The sequence below is a fragment of the Camelina sativa genome, chromosome 10 (genome assembly GCF_030686135.1).
Source record: "Camelina sativa cultivar CO46 ecotype springtype chromosome 10, ASM3068613v1".
NCBI lineage: Eukaryota > Viridiplantae > Streptophyta > Magnoliopsida > Brassicales > Brassicaceae > Camelina > Camelina sativa.
The window spans coordinates 5,026,416-5,045,507 of record NC_141889.1 but is presented as its reverse complement, the minus strand read 5'-3'; the positions used below and the strand labels follow the sequence as shown (position 1 = coordinate 5,045,507).

At 33.8% G+C, this 19,092-nt stretch overlaps 3 protein-coding genes and 2 long non-coding RNA genes across 5 annotated transcripts; 1 reads left to right on the top strand and 4 right to left on the bottom strand.

Moving 5' to 3' along the window:
• The first annotated feature begins 2,951 nt into the window (after nt 1–2,951).
• On the top strand, nt 2,952–3,886 carry LOC104717271 (uncharacterized). The gene is made up of 3 exons (XR_756186.3): nt 2,952–3,197; nt 3,308–3,438; nt 3,548–3,886. It is a non-coding gene; the product is annotated as an uncharacterized LOC104717271 (long non-coding RNA).
• A 3,737-nt stretch (nt 3,887–7,623) lies between these two features.
• On the bottom strand, nt 7,624–9,038 carry LOC104717269 (acid phosphatase 1-like). Its single transcript, XM_010434810.3, has 3 exons — nt 8,565–9,038; nt 8,091–8,300; nt 7,624–7,882 (listed from the first exon to the last, which is right to left on the bottom strand). The coding sequence occupies exons 1-3, from the start codon at nt 8,954–8,956 to the stop codon at nt 7,705–7,707; spliced, it is 780 nt and encodes a 259-aa protein (XP_010433112.1). The 5' UTR covers nt 8,957–9,038; the 3' UTR covers nt 7,624–7,704.
• Nucleotides 9,039–9,359: 321 nt separating this feature from the next.
• On the bottom strand, nt 9,360–10,499 carry LOC147935815 (uncharacterized). Its single transcript, XR_015568383.1, has 2 exons — nt 9,908–10,499; nt 9,360–9,780 (listed from the first exon to the last, which is right to left on the bottom strand). It is a non-coding gene; the product is annotated as an uncharacterized LOC147935815 (long non-coding RNA).
• Nucleotides 10,500–11,234: 735 nt separating this feature from the next.
• On the bottom strand, nt 11,235–13,896 carry LOC104717268 (acid phosphatase 1). Its single transcript, XM_010434809.3, has 3 exons — nt 13,115–13,896; nt 11,879–12,088; nt 11,235–11,556 (listed from the first exon to the last, which is right to left on the bottom strand). The coding sequence occupies exons 1-3, from the start codon at nt 13,528–13,530 to the stop codon at nt 11,379–11,381; spliced, it is 804 nt and encodes a 267-aa protein (XP_010433111.2). The 5' UTR covers nt 13,531–13,896; the 3' UTR covers nt 11,235–11,378.
• Nucleotides 13,897–14,378: 482 nt separating this feature from the next.
• Nucleotides 14,379–14,887, bottom strand: LOC109126985 (putative defensin-like protein 158). Its single transcript, XM_019231018.2, has 2 exons — nt 14,763–14,887; nt 14,379–14,638 (listed from the first exon to the last, which is right to left on the bottom strand). The coding sequence occupies exons 1-2, from the start codon at nt 14,815–14,817 to the stop codon at nt 14,466–14,468; spliced, it is 228 nt and encodes a 75-aa protein (XP_019086563.1). The 5' UTR covers nt 14,818–14,887; the 3' UTR covers nt 14,379–14,465.
• Nucleotides 14,888–19,092: the final 4,205 nt, after the last annotated feature.

Genomic DNA, 19,092 nt, shown 5'->3' with positions numbered 1-19,092 from the left:
AGTTTACTGAACTAGATAGATACAAGAGAGAAACAAATTATTATTATTATTATTTTTGAAATAACATTGACCTCAAGAAATATTTATTTTATCAACGTAAAAATATGAAAGCAGAAAATTTGAGAAAAATAATTAAAGTGAATAGATTTTTTTGCTTCTTTTTCATAATTGCTAACGTAAAAAAATCTAAGCATACTAAATTAAGAAGAGATGATGTAATAGAACTTTTTATAGAAATGTAATATTTTGTACTAATTAAATCGATTTTTTCAAAAAAAAAAATTATTCTCCTTCACATTAATTTTAGTAGATATGTTCCCACGAAGAGATATATATTGGTTATCTACGTTTCTCTTGTCGCCTATAATCTATATATACAAACATAGTACCATCACATAGACAACCAATATCAAAAAGTTTCTCCAAACAAAAAAAAATTAATAGTTCAAACGGTATCCTCTATTTTTTTCTGCAAGTCATGTCCAAACTTTTGTATTCGTATTTGCTCATCTCCATGTTTGTTTTCTCAGGTTAACCTTTAGATTTCATTAAACCTGTTATAAAACTCAATTTTCCTTCTTTTTTTTTTTGCAATCGGTGCATCTGATTGTTTTATCAGAGTTAGGTTCTTCAGTCTTGTTAAACATATAATTTATTTAATTCATTAGAAAAAAAAAAACAATTGCGACTGTGATCGATGGGTTAATTCGTTTACAACTAAATACTATCGTACCATCACATATTTTTGAAATTTTAGGTTTAGATACTTTTGAACTAGTTATTATCAAATAGTATATGCTCGTACGTTTATTTCATATACTAAAATTATTTTTTTTTAGCTTATTTAAAATAAGTTCTTTGTTTTTTTTTAGCTTTGGCAACTTCAGAGGGAGATGGACCAAAAAGGTGTAGTGCAATCATAAATCTTACCAAACCATGCAATTTTCAAGAATGCAAAACATTTTGTGGTACGAAGTTCGCCGGGAATGGCCTTTGCCCCGAACATAACAAAAATATGTGTGCTTGTGTTTACGATTGCTAAGCTGAGAAATATCTCTTATCTCGTATATTGTTCCGATAGGATAGAATATGCGAGACTTTAAATGTTATAATATCTTAGTTATTTGGAGAATGAATAAAAAATCTTATACAAAACTAAATATATTTTTCTGAGTTTTATTAAAACTATTATTTTGATACATTTCACACAAACATAATTTTGGATATAACTAATATTTAGTTCACTATAGAATTTTGAACTAGTGATTTTTAAATTTTATTTATGTAAATTCAAACTCGTTTCATCATATAAATTTAAATATTCATAATTTTAAAATTTTTTAAAAAGTGTAAAAAGATAGTATATCTAATATAATTAAAAAAATTTGGATGTTTGTGAAATTAAACTTCTTACTCACTATAAGATTTGGATTCGGTATGATCTTGTTTCTAATATAACTCGAAACCATTATCTAAAACATACATAAGTCTCAACTGGATGATCAAGGAATGTAGTACATGGGATTTGGGACTTTGAAAGAACGATCAGCCACGGCAAAATCTAGAAGATCGCTTCATTGATCACCGTTAATGCCTTGGATTTTGGATCCTTCCTCAATTAGTTGCAATTGCTGTTCTGATTTGTAATTTGAGGTTGATGTCCCTTGATTTTTTGGACCTCCCCGATTATATGTTTAGATCAGATATATATACCAATTTGATAATTGAATGTTTTGGAACAATGGAAGAGTTTTGTTTTTTTGATATAACCCGCGTAGCAGAGATTTGTCTCGGTGAAACTCCTTTGATCCTCATCCCATCCGTTTATAGATAAATCTACGCATACAATCTAACATAGGCTGATTATATTTTTATTTTTGAATAAAGAAAACGTATTAGGAACGTTCTTACTATGTCGGGTATTCAAATTAAATCTTTTGATTCTCTTCAGATTTTATTATTTATTTACTTTTTTTACGTTTTGGTCAAAGACTCACAGTCCTCATATTTGTTTTTGACTTTTGCTAATATGCTTCATAAAAAGAATCTAATCCATTTTTCTCTTTGTCACTTACTGTATATAAAAACGTTCTTTCTCTAAACCAAAAAGTATTAATAGATCAACAATATCCTTTATTTTTTTGTTCTGCAAGTCGAGCCCAAACTTTTGTGTTCGTACTTGTTCATCTCCATGCTTGTTCTCTCAGCTACACACTAAACATGTTATAAACCTCAAATATTATTTTTTGCAATAGATGCATCTGATTATTTAAACAGAGTCAGGTTCTGCTTATGCGCACTCGAGGCTGAAACTAGAGACTAATTGTTCTTGACTTGTAACTTTACTTCTTCTTTGTGGAATAAGGTCTTTGTCAGGTTACGGGCTTACGGCTATCGCCCATTGGATTCCATACTTGAGATGATCTTCTATCTTGGAATAGGGGGTCTTCTCGTACTGCCCCATCTACTCTATGGAAACTTGTGTTGAAGGAAGTCATCTACCAAACTTGGAAGCAAAGGAATAATGTATATCATAACTCTCAGCTGATTAACCGGGAGACTATATTCAAGATCATCGATCGTCATATTCTTAATTCAATCCACACAAGAAGGCATCGAAGTAAATTTAGGGATGTTAGGACACCTCCATTGGTAGTAGCTTAACAAATTTCGTAAAAACTTTTAGTATTAAAAATAATTAAAAAAAATAAAAACAACCATGGTGATACCAAAGGAGTGTCAAACTAATTAAAAAAATAGAAATAAAATAAAATATTGAAGATAGAGAATGAAGCAGTCTCTGCATATCTCTGCGGCGACATTTCAAAACCAGTTTTAGACCCTTCTCATCTGAGTGTCATCATCTCATAGGTTGGTTTTTAAAAAACAAAATAAAATTTAATTAAATAAAACTTTTGTATTACAATACTAATAAACAAAATGTCACAACCGCATTTATATAGTATCACCACCGATGGTGATGCTCTTTAATAGAAGGGGTTTTAGAATTGTATCTTAACTATGTCGTGTCGGTTTGTAATTGGCTAAGAGATTTTTTTTTTTTTTCTCGTGTATTTCTTTGTCTCTACTAATGGCGAAAACTCTCCGAGGGACGATCCGTCGAATTGAGAGGAGAATTGAGTTGAAAATTCGTTTCCAATAACAGTGATCATCTGCTTGTTTCCTCATGAGATAAGGTTAGTGGTAGTCAAAAACCCCTTTTCTGTTTTTAACTGATTTGACTCCAACAATCCTTTTTCCTTGATCTGAAGATAATTTCTTCTTTTGTGTTTGTTTTGAATCTAAGCGTGTGAGATTGTATGATGTGAGCACCAATTCGTTGCGAGACGAGTTCTTACATGGCGGAGCAGTGCTCGATTGTCGTTTTCATGATGATTTCTCCGGCTTCAATGTTTTTGTCGATTAAAAAATCAGAAGGTATTCTCTTCTCTAACCTATTATTGTTCGCTTGAAATATTTATTTAAGTGGATAAGTGACGGCTATTTTTTTATTTTATTTAAGTGGTTTTCTCTGGTTTCACTGTAGGATTGTTTTCAATGAAGAGAAAAGAGGACATTTTTGGGACGCATGACAAACCAGTGCGATGTGTTGAGTATTCTTATGCTGCAGGTTGGTAGTATTATGATCTTCCTGGAACCCAACAAGGAAGATAATTCTCCATTGGTACCAACAACTTTTACAAATGATGCATCAAACTGAAAAATATTATGATCTTCCTGGTTTTGCTGTAAGTTAAGCTTCCTGGTTGTGTTTGTTTGTTGAGATCCTGCAATGCTTTTCAAAACTATTTATGTTACTATTTAAGCGTTGTGATGTTGAATGGTGATTTTGTAGAATAAATAAACAGTTATAATTGAGGTCTCATAGATCGAGTCATGCTTTTTTGCTCTGTTTCCTCTTAATTGTTCACATATATATATCATAATCTGTGTGCTTGGTTGTGATTAACTTGCTAGTTGTTCTGCTTAGTAATCATACATACTCATGTAATTGAGTTTGAAGAAGAACTGTAGAAACAGCCAGCTTGATAGAATTTGATGAAACTAATAACAAGAAGATTCTAATCAGAACATGAAGAAGACAATAAGAAGAAGAAGACAAAGAATAAGAGAAGAAGAATACATATATTTGCATGCATTTGTAATAGTTTAGGATCAATCCAATTTTAGGATCAACCATTGCACACATAAATTTGAAAGTTTCTTAATGAAATTCTTAACTCAACAATTTTCAATTAAGTAACTTTGTTTAGTGACCAACCAATGGAGATGCTCTTAGGATCCTTTGATTGCGTTGAATGTTTCAGTTTGTTCCATCTCTTTACTTCCTTGTCTTTTTTTTTTTTCGCCAAAAAACTAAGCCTTAGGTAATCAATATGTAAATCCTAAACTCTTTCATTTCTATGATATTTACTCGCTTAGCAAAAAAAAAAAAAAAAAAAAATTACACAGTTTTTTCTTCCTCTTTTTAGCTTAACGTTTTCAATCTGACTTGTAAAAGAATGGAGTAACTAGAGTAAAATAAATTACTCGATTGCTAGAGTAATTATATTTTCAGCTCAATTTTCTATTTTAAAGAGTAATATTACCAGTCACACCCATAAAGCTTTCTAAAATATTATGCTTATTTGTGTGTTGTTATTAGCTTTTTTTGACTTTGCCAAATGTAGAGGGAATGTATATCAAAAGATGTTGTGGAGGTGGAACTTAGCAAGCCATGTACTTATCAAGAATGTCAACCACTTTGTTTTATGAAATACAAAGGGAATGGCGTTTGTCCCTTAACAAAAATCAATATTTGCCCTTGTGTTTTCTATTGCTAATTGCTGAGATATTATATCATATGTTGTTAAACTAGACCTATAAATTCTAAATGTTATAGGTAGTAGCACCGTAAGTTACTTGAGGATAAATAAAAATATGCATATTCTAGTATCTCACTGCCAAATTTTACTTCCAATAAAAAAAAAACTCCTTTAAGGAAAGGAAAGTAAATGATTTGTTGCTTGTTTTTCATATTTCGTAACGTAAAATCTTATAAGATATGCTGATTATAAATTTATCTTTGATAAAAAAAAGTATTAGGAACATAAATTTGAATCTCTCCACATTAAATTAAATAATTTGACTATCTCGTGTTCAAATTAATTACAATTATTTATTTACCTTTTTTACGTTTTGGTCAAAGAGTCTTCCTGAAAAGAGTTTCTATTTATTTTTCTCTACTGTATATAAAAACGTTCTTTCTCTATCCGATGTTCAACTATCAAAAAATTTCTCCAGAAAAAAAAAATTAATAGATCAACAGTATCCTCTATTTTTCTCTGCAAGTCATGTCCAAACTTTTGTATTCGTATTTGTTCATCTCCATGCTTCTTCTTTCAGGTACACTTTAGATTTCATTAAACATGTTATAAAACTCAGATATTATTTTAACAAAAAAAAAAAAACTCAGATATTATTTTTTGCAATCGATGCATCTGATTATTTAAACAGAGTCAGGTTCTTCAGTCTTTTTAAAACATATAATTTATTTAATTCATATAAAATTATTTAGTGTGACTTGAACCGATGGATCGATTGTACCATCACATATTTTTGAAATTCTAGGTTCCCATACTTTAGAATTAATCATTATCACATAGAATATGCTCGTACGTTTATGTAATATACTTTTTTGTTTTGTTTTTGGTTTTAGCTTGTTTGGCTTTGGCAATTTCACAGGGAGAGGGACCAAAATTGTGTACTCGCGCCATAAATCTTATCAGGCCGTGCAGTTTTCCAAAATGCAAAGAACTTTGTTTTAAAACGTACGAAGGGGATGGCCATTGTCAAGGACCTCACAATTGTGGTTGTGTTTACCTTTGCTAAGATATATCTCGTATGTTATTAAACTGAATTAATTATGAGAAAACCATTTAATTTCTAATTTTCTATGGGTATTGGCTAATTAGAATTTCTTTTGTGTGGTCGCAACAAGTAATATGATACAAAAATTATAACTCTAAAACGACTACTAAAAAGAGACAAAAGAAAATATATTTTTTTGGGAGATGCTTCGATCTCCGCTGCCGCTTTGTTATCTTTCTTTCTCTCTGTGCCTTCGTCTGTGATGAACAAATTGGAAGAACACATACATCTCTTTCTCAAATCTAGAATCTTATGAATATTAGGATTAGACAAAAAAAAAACTTATAGATTGATGCATCTGTAATATAAATTTGTTATCATTCAAAATAACGAAACGATTTCGTTATCATAGTATGTGAACAGATTCACAACGTCGATGATGCAGCCCTATTATGATTATGCCTATTATGGTTGTTGAAGAATGCGGTAGATGGAGATGAGAAACTTCACAAATTAAACCATCTGAAACATCAAAACGAAAAGATGCATAGTTCGTTTAACTTTTTTCTTTGGGTTCACTAGTTACTCTTTTGTTTAGTCAATGAAGTTGAAGATATTAGTCTGAGAGGGCGCAAGCAAAGAATGTGGAAATAATGTCTGATTTTACTTTTATAGATCCACTTTTGGTGGTGGTTTGATTTGTTTTTGGTTCCTTTGGTTTGAGACTCATGTATTTTCTCTTCTACCAAGGCTAATTGGAGTAATGGAGATTTTTTTTTTTTTGTTTTTAGCTTGTAATGGTGATGTCTCTTAAGTTCAGATTTAAAGTGTTTAGATGAAAGTTTTTGTTGCAGGATCGAAGAATGAGTTTCATTTTCAAGTCTTAATTATCCACTCATTTTTCGCAAGTCATGGCCAAACCATCGTGTTCGTATTTGCTCATCTTCATGTTTGTCCTTTCAGGTATAAATTCGTATGCCTTGTATATCAGTGAATGATATAAAACTCATACATTAATTCTTGAAATTGATGCTTCCAGATCAATTAAGCACTAAGCAGAGCCGGATGGTGATATTGGTGGGGGGAATAGAGGATGTGAGAATCAGAGTTAAGAAAATAGAGGGAAAGAAAAGTGAATTATAGAGTTTACATACTTCTATGATTTTGGTCATCTCTCTTTAGAGTATACGAAAATAATAAAATGGTTAATTGTGACTTGATGGATTAGAGTAGATAAATGATTAGTTATGCCATTGCATCTAAATTTTGCAATGTAAACTATCTTATATATGTAGAATTATAGCTTTGATTCCTCCGAACTAATAATTTTCAAATAGTATATGCTTTTTAGTTTATTTTTTTTACTCAAAAGCATTTGGTAGCTTTCTAAAATATTATGCCGCCCTTTCTTTTTGTTTTAGCTTTGTTGGTAATGGCATGCCAAATGTAGAGGGACTGGATTTCAAAAAATGTATTGTGGAGGTGAACCTTAGCAAGCCATGCACTTCTCAAGAATGCATCGACCTTTTTGTAAAATAAAGTACACATCTAAAGCAGAGGACGGCGTTTGTGTCGGAGATATCATATGCTGTTAAACCAGACCTATACTACATTCTAAATGTTATCGTACCTTGAGTTACTTGGAGAATGAAATAAAAGATGCTTTTAAAAATAGTTGTTCTCTCTCTCTCTCATGCATATCAGTCAATAAGAACGTGGTACATAAGACATTAAGAATTAGCGGTCCTTATGTTCGGTGAATTACGATATACTTTCATAAAATTCTTATTCATACATAAATTCTAAGTCATTAAACATATCAGTAGTCGATGATCAAGCAATGTAGTACATCGGATTTGGGACTTTAAAGGAACGAGCAGCCACGGCAAAACCTTGCAAATCACTCCATTGATCGCCGGTACTTCCATGAATTTTGTAGCCTTCTTTAACCACTTTTGATCTCTGCTCTGATTTGTACTGTGTTGCTGTTTTTCCTTGATCATTTTTACCCCTACATCAATCACATTGGCCAAAAAACATCCTTAGTTTTTTTCCCCCCCATTATGAACCGGTTCATAAGTTTAATAGTTAGTAGATTGGTGGTAAATTATTTTTCCAGCGTTGTTGGTGTTTTTTCTTTCAAATATTGTATATATGAAACTTAAGGCTTCCTAATTTTACTCATAACTAGATTATAATCATTTTGGTAAAGCTTTTACCTCAAGAGAAGTCGGTTCCAACCGAAATAACCAGCGTCCCGGAGATTTTTCGCAGTAACACTCCTTTGACTTTCATCTCTGCCGGTTAGCAGAATGATAGTGAAACCAAGTCTTTTGAGAGCTTTGTAGAGCTTCAAGCTCGCATCAAAAGCTGGGGCTTTTCCTTGAACCGCCCACTCATTGAATTTGGTATCGTCGTATGGCTCAGACCTAAATCCACCATTTACAAATCAAATCACTTGCACCAATATACACTAACAAAAATAATGCATAAAAAAGTAAAATACAGAAGAAAAAAAATCATAAACCGAGAACTAGATCTGCATGTACAAATTTTCCCGGTTTGATGGTCAACGAAGTTAGTCAAACAATAGTTATAACTTTATGAGCTTGATTTTAGAAAATAAAGAACATAGTGTAAATAACACAGAATCCAAGGACTAAATAAAAGAGAGATTATGGACATAAAATTACCCGTAACCAAGAGCCTTGTAGTACTCAAGATTCGAGAGAAGCGTCTCATCTATATCAAAGACCCACGCGTCCTTGCCATCTCCGCCAAGCTTGACCCTTTTAGCATAGGCGATGGCGTAACGAGCAACGATGTTGTAATCATTCTCGAACTGGCCTCCAGTGATATAGTTTTTAACGGAGTTAACGCATCTGGACGGTACCACCTTCCAGCTTCCTGCATTGTTGGTCTCGGAGGCCAATCTCCAGCTCTCGCAGTTGGAAGCGATGGAAGAATGTTGCGTGTGCTTGGTGAAGGACGAGGAGGCCCGAGAAGAGATCGCCGGGTTAATTAAGACGGCTAATAAAGAGACGATGAAGAAGAACGTAATCGAGCTTGAACTACGAGAAAACATTTTTTTGAGAGGCTTTTCTCTTTTTTTTTTTTTTGGTTTTCTAAGTATTTTGTCTCTGTGTGCAGATGGAATTAGAAGTAGATTGGTTGCGTATATAAAAAAAAAAAAGATGAAACGTTGTCGTATTACGCCCGCGTGATTTGTTATCGAGAACTACAATGTTTTGTTCACACACAGGCTGGATTAGATATGATGGTGTAAAAGAGGTAATTCAAAACGTTTCCAAAAAATGTAATGAAACATATACTATAAAACACTAGAGGTCAAGATTCGACATTCAACAAATTAAATAGTACATTTAGATGTTCAAAAAAAACAAGAAAATGATACTAGGTTAATTCTTTATAACGCGCTAATCACATACAGAGTTTTTTTTTTTTTTTTTTTTTGGCTCAACATCAACTATTCATTATCCATGAACATTACATCCACAAAAAAAGAACATAAATATCTCTCCATAGAATTTGACTAAATGCAATAAGTCGATCTAGTATGCCCTGAAACACTAGCGGATCCAACGCTAGGAGACTGAGAATCATTGCATTTTTTTACCACAACGAGATAAATAACACACCACAACTCGGAGTGAAATCATCTCTTAAACCACCTAAGAAAACCCTATGACACGAAAACAACTACTAACACAAAGGAGACCAAATCCTACACTGAAGAATAAAGCAAAACCAAGCTATTAGAACCTTATGATCTGCGAGTAAAACTTGTCCCAATAGCATCGACACCCAGAAGCGCATTATCAGAAAGAACTTGGTTCCTCCGCTTTCCATTGTTCCGGTCCTAAGCCAAAAAACGGACCATACATCCGACTGACCCGACCAATAGACACAAAACAAACCCAACATGAACAGAGGCTTCTCCGACCTATTCCACACAATGACCAGAATGCTAATACCTAAACATAAGGAATTGGAACACAAATTAGCATAGCTTCACCTCATGGTGCATTCCCGGATTGACCACATCGCATCAGCCTTGTTGTCTCGCTTCTTGGCCGGACTGACACCAGAGAGTTGAGGAAGCTCCCGAGAAACGCTGGCTTTGGAGAAGATCTCAAATCTCGGCTCCCGACGCTCACAGTAAACTCCCCAACAAACGGTAAAAAACTAAAGCCCGACTCAACCATTAACGTCCGGTCGGCTGGAAACTCCGGCAGAAGGTTGGAGGTAGCGGGAGGACGCGACCCAAAAGACCAAGATCTGACACCTTGAATCTGCAGAGGAGGCCGCCTGGATTTGCATCGAACCACCACCATTCTCCCGAAGAGGAGAGCGAGCCGAGATCTCTCTCCGTAGCTTTAGCCGCCGCGACATCACATCTCCGCGGTTGAACCCTCATCAACACGACCAGTGAGGGAGAGATCAAGGCTCCCAACTACTTCAACTAAAAAAACAAAGAAGAAAAGACGAAAAGCAGAGAAGCAGAGCCCTCTCACACTGCCGGCGAAACCTCGGGCGGCAGAGAGGTAAGCGGACTTCAAACGGCGGCGAGTTGTAAAACTAAGGTTTTGAGAGAAAGTTTTTTTTTTCTAGGGTTTTGAGTCCAAAGGTCCAACTTAGGAAGCTACAGAGTTTTATTTTTTTAATGGAAACTAAGTTACTTTTCAATTGAAAATTAAGTTTTTTTGTTTTTTTGTTTTGGATCTAGTTTTAAGTTGCAATCGCGTCGCGAAGCGGATTTGGCTATGTGATTGACTGACTAATTAGAGATTAGTGCTTTCTAAATAAGGTAACATGTTCAATTCTCAGCCTTTAATTTTAGTTATCTTTTTGCGACTCTTACCAAACCAATAATTTTAATTATTAATATGCGTGTTAAGTCATCTTCTGTGAATCATCCCAAACCTGCTAATTATTACAGTTTTATTTTATTTTCTCGACAATCGATAATAACCTTTTAGGTTTGACCATAGGAAGTTTTATCATTTTTAAGAAACATTAAAAATAGAATACACAAAGGTATTCATAATGCTTAAATCCAGTAAAATGGTTCCACAAATATTTTCTAAATTAATGGTTTTGATGACTACCACTAACCTTGTACAGCTGCATGCAGTACACTTAAAATAAAAATATTGTCTTCAATGTAGAACTAGCTGAGCATACTGTTCCTATTCAATTATTGATAGTGATAGTGGTACTGGTACCTTTATTTACCTCAAGGGGTATGCACGGTTCAATATATCAAAATCGTTTCCAATGATTTTACCGGATATATTCTTGGACGGATTGGAATAATAACATTACTTGATTTACGCCGACAGTTTTACTTAAAAATTATTTGGTTTCTTTATTCGGCCCCCCTTTTCTCTCAATCGTACTAAACACAAAAAAAGGACAGGGTACGATAAGTTTCTTATTCAAACAGAAACACGAAAACTCAATGCAAAATATCACTAGCCAGATTATCAAGGAATGTAGTACAATGGATTTGGGACTTTGAAGGAACGAGCGGCCAAGGCAAAACCTTGCAAGTCACTCCATTGATCGCCTGTACTTCCATGGATTGTATAGCCTTCTTTAACCACTTTTTCTCTCTGTCCTGATTTGTACTGTGTTGCTGCTTTCCCTTGATCTTCAGGACCCCTGCATCAATTATTAGATTAACCAAAGTCTAAAACCTTAATATACTTTTTCCTCACGTACTACCTGTTCATAACTTTAGTATATATAGTAGTCAGTAGATGGCTAAATTAGTTAATTAGTGAAATAAATTTGATAAAGTCAGATGTCCTAGAGACAAATATTATACATAAATAGCTATTATAACAATCACACGTAACCTTTTTTTTTTTTTTTTTGAACGAACAATCACACGTAACCCATTATCTTTTTTTTTTCTTGTCTTTTTCTTTCAAGTCCACTTAATGATTTAGACCAAAAGCAAGAGAAAACATCATAGCTTTACCTCAAGAGGAGTCGGTTCCAACCGGAATAACCGGCGTAGAGGAGATTTTTCTCAGTAATACTCCTTTGACTTTCATCTCGGCCGGTTAGCAGAATGATTGTGAAACCAAGTTTCTTGAGAGCATTGTAAAGCCTCAAGCTCGCATCAAAAGCTGGGGCTTTTCCTGTTACCACCCACCTATAGAATTGAGTATTGTCGTACGGCTCAGACCTAAATCCACAATTAAAACAAAATCACTGGCACCAATTGGTACGATATATAGCAAAAATAATGCAAATTAAATAAGAAAATAGCACAAAAAAGCTCTTAAACCGAAAAAGATCTAATGGTCAACGAAGTTAGTCAAATAATAATCATTATGACTTTTTATAAATGAAAAAAAAAACATATTATGAATAAAACAATATCCAAGGGCTAATAATAGAGAGGGCATGGGGCATTATTATTAGGGTTTATTGGCAAAATAATACATTTTTAAAACTTAATTGGAATTGTAGTACATTTACTATTTATAATTGGAGAAATAGACCAGTTTTACTATTTGTATAATAGAAGATATATGAGATAGATAATAAAGTGGGATATAGTGTAGTAATGTAAAATTACAAAAAGGTAGCTGCATAAAAGATATTCGTACAGTGTACACATTTATTACACACATATTAAATATTTTTATTTCATTCATATTGAATATATTATATATCAGCTGTACGGATAAAAACAGGTATATTAACATATATATATATATAAGTACACTAAATGAACTATACGGGTTAAACTTGTGTATTATTATTTATTTGTAAACTTGATAACTGTACACATTATAATGTGTACAAACACTTGTACACTTAATAAGGTGTACGAATACAAAATTTATAAAAAATATTTAACATTATCAAATATAATCATTACACAAAATACATATCAAATTATAAAGAAAAAACATATATTTTTTTGTATCTGTAAAAAAATTAAAAAAATATATATATATATTGAATAGTATTTTAGTTATTAGATTCAATGGATGTTTTAATAAAATATATATATATATATATATATATATATTTAATTTCAATTGCACATTTGTAAATAAAATGATTAGTAGAGGATTAAAAATAATTCAAATAGTAGTAAATAGTGAAAGTGTGTGTTTTGCCAATTTTAAATAACGAATGTACTAATTCTCCAATTAAGTTTAAAAAATGTACTAAAACTCCAATTTTCTCTTATTATTACCCGTAACCATGAGCCTTGTAGTACGCGAAATTCGAGAGAAGCGTCTCATCGATGTCAAAGACCCATGCGTCCTTGCCGTTGCCGGCAAGCTTGATCGTTTTAGCGTAGTTGGTGATGTAAACAACGAGTACGTCGTAATCCGCGTCGAACTGGCCACTGCTGTAGTAGTTTTTAACGTAGCTAACGCATCCGCGCGGAACCACCTTCCACTTGCCGGCATTGTCGGTCTCCACAGCCAATCTCCAGGCCGCGCAGTGAGCGATGACTTGAGATTCGTCGGGAGATTCGTCAGGAGATTCGTCAGAGCTAGGGAGCCTGATGAAGGATGATGCACGTGAAGAGATCGCCGGATTGATTAAGACGGCGAATAGAGCGAGGATGAAGCAGGAAACCGAGCGGCCACGAGAAAACGTCATTGCTGAGGCTTTTCTCAATTATTTATTTTTGTGCATATGGATGAACAAGATTGGCCCTTTGAATTTAAAGTGAAATTTTACTACGTTGTCATGCTTAACTCCCACGTGATTTTTATGCAAAACATCAACGTCGATGTGATTATGAACTTTCGTAGGGTACAAAAAGTTACAGCCTGGATTAGATACTGTATATATTATAAAACGTTTTCAAAAAAAATAATAGAGGTTGTTAGAGTTCATTGATGAAACTTTTGTTAAATTGGCAAAATGAGTACTATGTATGTTATGTTTTTTTTTGGGGCAGAGTGGATGTTATGTTTATAGCCGTAAGGTTATTACGCTCTAGCTCTTATTTTGAAAGACAGTAAGACCTCGGAGGAAGAATGAAGATGTATGTAGTCAAATGGTTTTTTCACTTTGTCGTAATTATGGTAGACTGTTAAAACCATGGTATATATACACAAAGTAGATTATCATTGTAAATGTTAAAAATCTTCCAAACATATACATTATGAATATATAACGATATAAATAAACACTAAAAAATGATGAAAATATTTTAACATTTTTTTTTTTGAAACTGTTCATCATCATCATAAGAAATTCTAGAAATGATGGAGAGCTCTGAAAGTTTGGTTAGTTAAATTAAGATAATTAATCATCACTATATTTGTTTTATTAATTTGTAAATCATCACCATCGTTAGTTATTTTTATTCCAAATCTAGCCGTAATTGTTTTAAAACTTAACAATAAAGGTGACTGAAATCTTCTGATTTTTTTCCGATTGTTATTCAATCATAGAAGGCTTGAAGAACGTTGATAAAAATTTTTTTTAAAAAAAAGGCCTGAAGAACTTCCAGAATTTTATTCATATAGAATCAAGGAAATTATTTTCTTAATTTTGATATATTATTATTTAGAAAACTTGTCTCTTTAACAATTATATGTACAAACACATTTAGGATGTCTACCAACTTTGGTTTTCAAACATTTTCCAACTCCATTGTATCCCATATAGCAGTTTAGACGACAGTCAACAAGGTCACAGTATGGAGTTTCTGGATTAATGATTTTAGTACATAGATTTCCCTTAGCTTTCTCAACCGCTGAATACAAAATAATAATATCATGTTATGAGGTGATATATGTGCGCCCCAATAAAATATTTTATGTAATGTTAAAAAAATGAAAAATACTTTTCATGTTTGGAAGGGGAGATAATGAAATTACCTGAGAACACAAGCATGATTATGAGGAAATAATAAGAACATGATATTTTGGCCATGATCAATGTATCACAACAAATGAAAGCTACTAATGCTTTGTAAATTAGAGATAACAAATGAAAGTGACTTTTTTACTATTATTCTTTGTTCATTTTTTTTTTTTTAACATCTATTCTGTGTTCATTTATATATAAGGGTAGACATGAAAACATATATCTAAGCAGAGATGATTAAAAAAGGAAAGTGAATGAATGTTAAAAGTGCAGGATTGACTACGCTGATTACTCACCTTCCCACCCTGTTCAATTATAGCAATTAAATTACTTCATTGAAAGAGTTTTTTTTCTTCTCCTAGTGCTTGTTTTATACTAGTATATACTTTTTCATTTTTATTACTCATCGCTCTATAGTTTTTCACATTAGTTAAGAAAACAGATAAATGTTCTATTATACCCTTATTTAATTATTAGAATTCTAAAAAATTTAATTTTTTATTTATTTAAAAAGAGGAAATGAGATAATTTCTACTAAAACTAACATTAGAAAGAGAGAAAAAATAACTAAACTGAAACAAAAAATTAGACCTAGAATGACAACTATTTTTAAAGGGAGGGAGTATGTATTATTATTATACACAGAAATTGTTTTATACCCATCCCATAAAATCATACTTAAAACTAAAAAGTGTCTTCAACTAGGTCAATCAAATAATTATTAGATTAACATTATTCCCTGATTTTCTTAGCACGTTATACCAACACTATTGCGTTTCTATCAGTTCATCACCATATCTATAGATTAACACTATCCCCTGATTATGTTATTATGTCGTTAGGTTAAAAAAAAAAAAATTATATCCTTTGATGATAATAGGTTATTTTGGATTTTTTATGGGTATTTTTTAATGGTGGTTGTTAATTTGGACCACTGAAAATTGGATAAAGAAGAGAGTGAGCCTACTCCATGTTTCCTAGTCTTTTCCTTCAGCTCAGCTGCTCCATTAATTTTCTTATCATCAAGAATCTAAGTCAAGAAGTCGTGGCCTCGTCTCAGACTCTCAATTATTCGCATTTTCATCATCCCAAAATAGAATCAATCATGTCCTTTCTTACCTTTCGTTGATAACTAAGAGTGCTTCATATATTCATTTGTTAGTTGTGAGTAATTTGTATATATACTTGGTTGTGGGTATCGGAATGGCTTTTTAATTATCATTTTTATGATACTAGTTTTTGCGTACATCTCATGTTATATTCGATTTACATACTATATAGGTTTAGTCAATAGGTTTCAAGAGCTAAAAATAATTTGAATTTTAAGTTTTATCTATCTAGTTAAAATTAATTCTTATGTCAATATTTATGCTGTAACGATATTTTAATTTTCTACAATTATTTGGCTGCACAGATATGGGGATGACTATTAATTTATACATGATTCGATGGATTCGATCTATTAGTCTAAAAAAGATCGTCTTATATATTAAGTCGATCTTTGTTCAAAAAAAATAATATATTAAGTCGATATCTTATTATACAATTACTGCAAATTTAACGGTGAAAATTTTCATTTGTATCGTACCATAAGATTTGGTAAATGCGAGAAATTGAATGGCATGGTGTTAATGTAGTAATTTTTACGTCGACATCCCCAACATTTAGGTCCCATCTTTTTTTTTTTCTATGGTCCTCATTACACTAATTGTTTTTTTTTTGGGATATAGAAACTTTTAAACCTTTGAAGTTTTTTTTTTTTTTTTTGAATAAAATGTAAAATTTATTCGAAAAAATACTTGGTTACAACAGAATGCAGCGTTTGTATATGAAATCTGTGATTCAAAAAAGTTTAAAAAAGATTTGTGTTAAAAAAACTAATAGTATTGTGAGTGCTTGTCTTCATCTTGAAGCGAGCCAGACGAATAGAAGATCGTTGCTTTGGATAGAGAGCAGGCGATCCCGGACTTGTCGATCAAGTTGTTTTGTGAGCAGAGAGGGTGGGGTCGGTGATTCCCCATGACGTCTTCTATTCCGCTCCCTCCAAAGAGAGTGAACCGCAGCTTGAAAACTATACCGTAGTAGAAACAGAGTGTGCTTGCCAAGAGATGCATCTGTGAGGAGTAATAGGAGTGAGTCCCAGTCGGTTGAAAATGTACTTCGTAAGAGTACCGAGGTGAGCCTTGTCCAGATTTCCTTGGAGTAAGAGCAAGCAAAAAACAAATGGTTTCGCGTTTCCTGCGAGTTGCTACAGAGAGCACAAGTACCATCAATCCGTGTGTTCCAGTGCTGCATTCGATCACTAGTCGTAAGCCGATTCAAGATGGCTAACCAGACCAAAAAAGAGTACTTAGGTGTGGCGTGAGAGAACCAAACACCTGCATACCAAATCCTTTGTTGCTTGACAATGCGAACAAAGTCCCATGTATCTTTTGTGCAGAAGGATGCTTTGTATTTATCTCTTTTTCCTTTCCAGAGGACAATATCCTCTGTCTCGACCAAACCCCTGTTGCGCAGACTGTCAAGGACTTCCTCAATTTTATTGAAGTGGTTTACCCTGTGTCTTCTCGGCCTATTAAGTAGAGCTTCAGCTACAGTGGCATGTAAGCTTATACCCATGTCAATGCACCCACGCGGACCTACAACATCAATTAGGCAGCCGAACTGCGACCAATTATCATGCCAGAAGGAGATGTTCTTTCCACTATGTACCTCATATTTTACAAAATCAGAAGCCAACCTGCGACATTTCAACAACTTTTTCCACATCCAAGAACCTGTAGTGGAGTTAGGAGAGATCGACCAAAAAGAACCTTTCCTGAGCAGATAAGCTCGAATCCAGTTGGTCCAAAGTGAGTCGCTCGAAAGAAGTCGCCAAATGAGTTTTAGGCAACTTACTTGATTAACATCATGCAGAGAACGCAATCCCAAACCTCCTTCGTCCTTGGGGAGACAGACATCCGACCAGGCTACCTTTGTCTTTTTCGCATTTAGTGAGGGGCCAGACCATAAAAACGCAGAACACAGGCTATCAATCTCTGCAATGCACGCTCTAGGTAAACGATAAGCTGACATCCAAAAGTTTGTAAGACTGTGTAGAACCGAAGTGATGAGTTGCAAACGTCCTGCAAAAGAGAGATGCCTTGCAGTCCAACTCCCGATCCGCTCTCGAATCCGTTCTACCAAAGGCGTGTAATCTGAGGTGGTCATACGTTTAGTCAAGAGAGGCAATCCAAGATATCGGACAGGTAGAGTGCCATTTGCAAAAGGGAAAGAACTTAATATTACTTCCCTGTCGCTATGTGAGACTCTTGCCATATAGAGTGTCGATTTCTCGAGGCTAATATTGAGACCTGAGAAACCAGCAAACTGATCAAAAATTTGTAAAATACCCTCAATAGAGCTCTTAGTCCCATCCATAAATACCAAAAGGTCGTCTGCAAAGCACAAATGTGTGAGTTTGACATTGTGGCAATGGGGGTGATATCCAATTTGTCGTTCTAAAGCTGCTCTATCAATCATTGCAGACAAGACTTGCATACAGATTACAAAGAGGTAGGGAGATAGAGAACACCCTTGACGAAGTCCTCGTTCACTACGAAACAGTCCGGCTAGCTCACCATTTACCTGCACCGAAAAAGATGCTGTGGTGATGCAGAGTTCAATCCATCGAATGAAACGTGGTGGAAATTGCAGAGTCAATAGCACGGATAAAAGGAAAGGCCACTGGACTGAATCAAAAGCCTTTGAGATATCAATCTTGATGGCACTTCGAGGAGAAACAGTGTCCTTGTGGTAATCTTTGACGATCTCTGAAGCTAGTAGAACATTTTCCATGAGCAAACAACCCTTGACAAAGGCAGATTGATTGGGAGCAATGAACTCAGGTAGTAGCTTTTTTAATCGAGTAGCAAGAATTTTTGAGATCACCTTGTAGATGACATTACAGCACGAAATTGGTCGATAATCTCTCAGTTCAGTAGCCTCCTTTTTCTTTGGGATTAAGGCTAAAATTGTAGCATTAACCCCTTTTGGCAAGAAGCCGTATATGAAAAAGGACTGAATGGAGGAAGTGAAATCCTTCTGCACAATAGACCATGTCGATTGGAGGAACTCAACGGTATAACCGTCAGGGCCGGGGCTTTTGTCAGTAGGCATAGAGAAGAGGGTATCTCTGATTTCATTAGCCGTAACTTCTGCTTCTAATTGTGCCTGAGTAGCTTCTGAACAACGGTAGCTTAACAAGGAAGACAGCGCTGTTTCTGGGATTCCTTGATATTGAGACGGTTTAAGGCCTAAAAAAGCCTTGAAAAATCCCTCCGCCTCAACTTTGATCTCTTC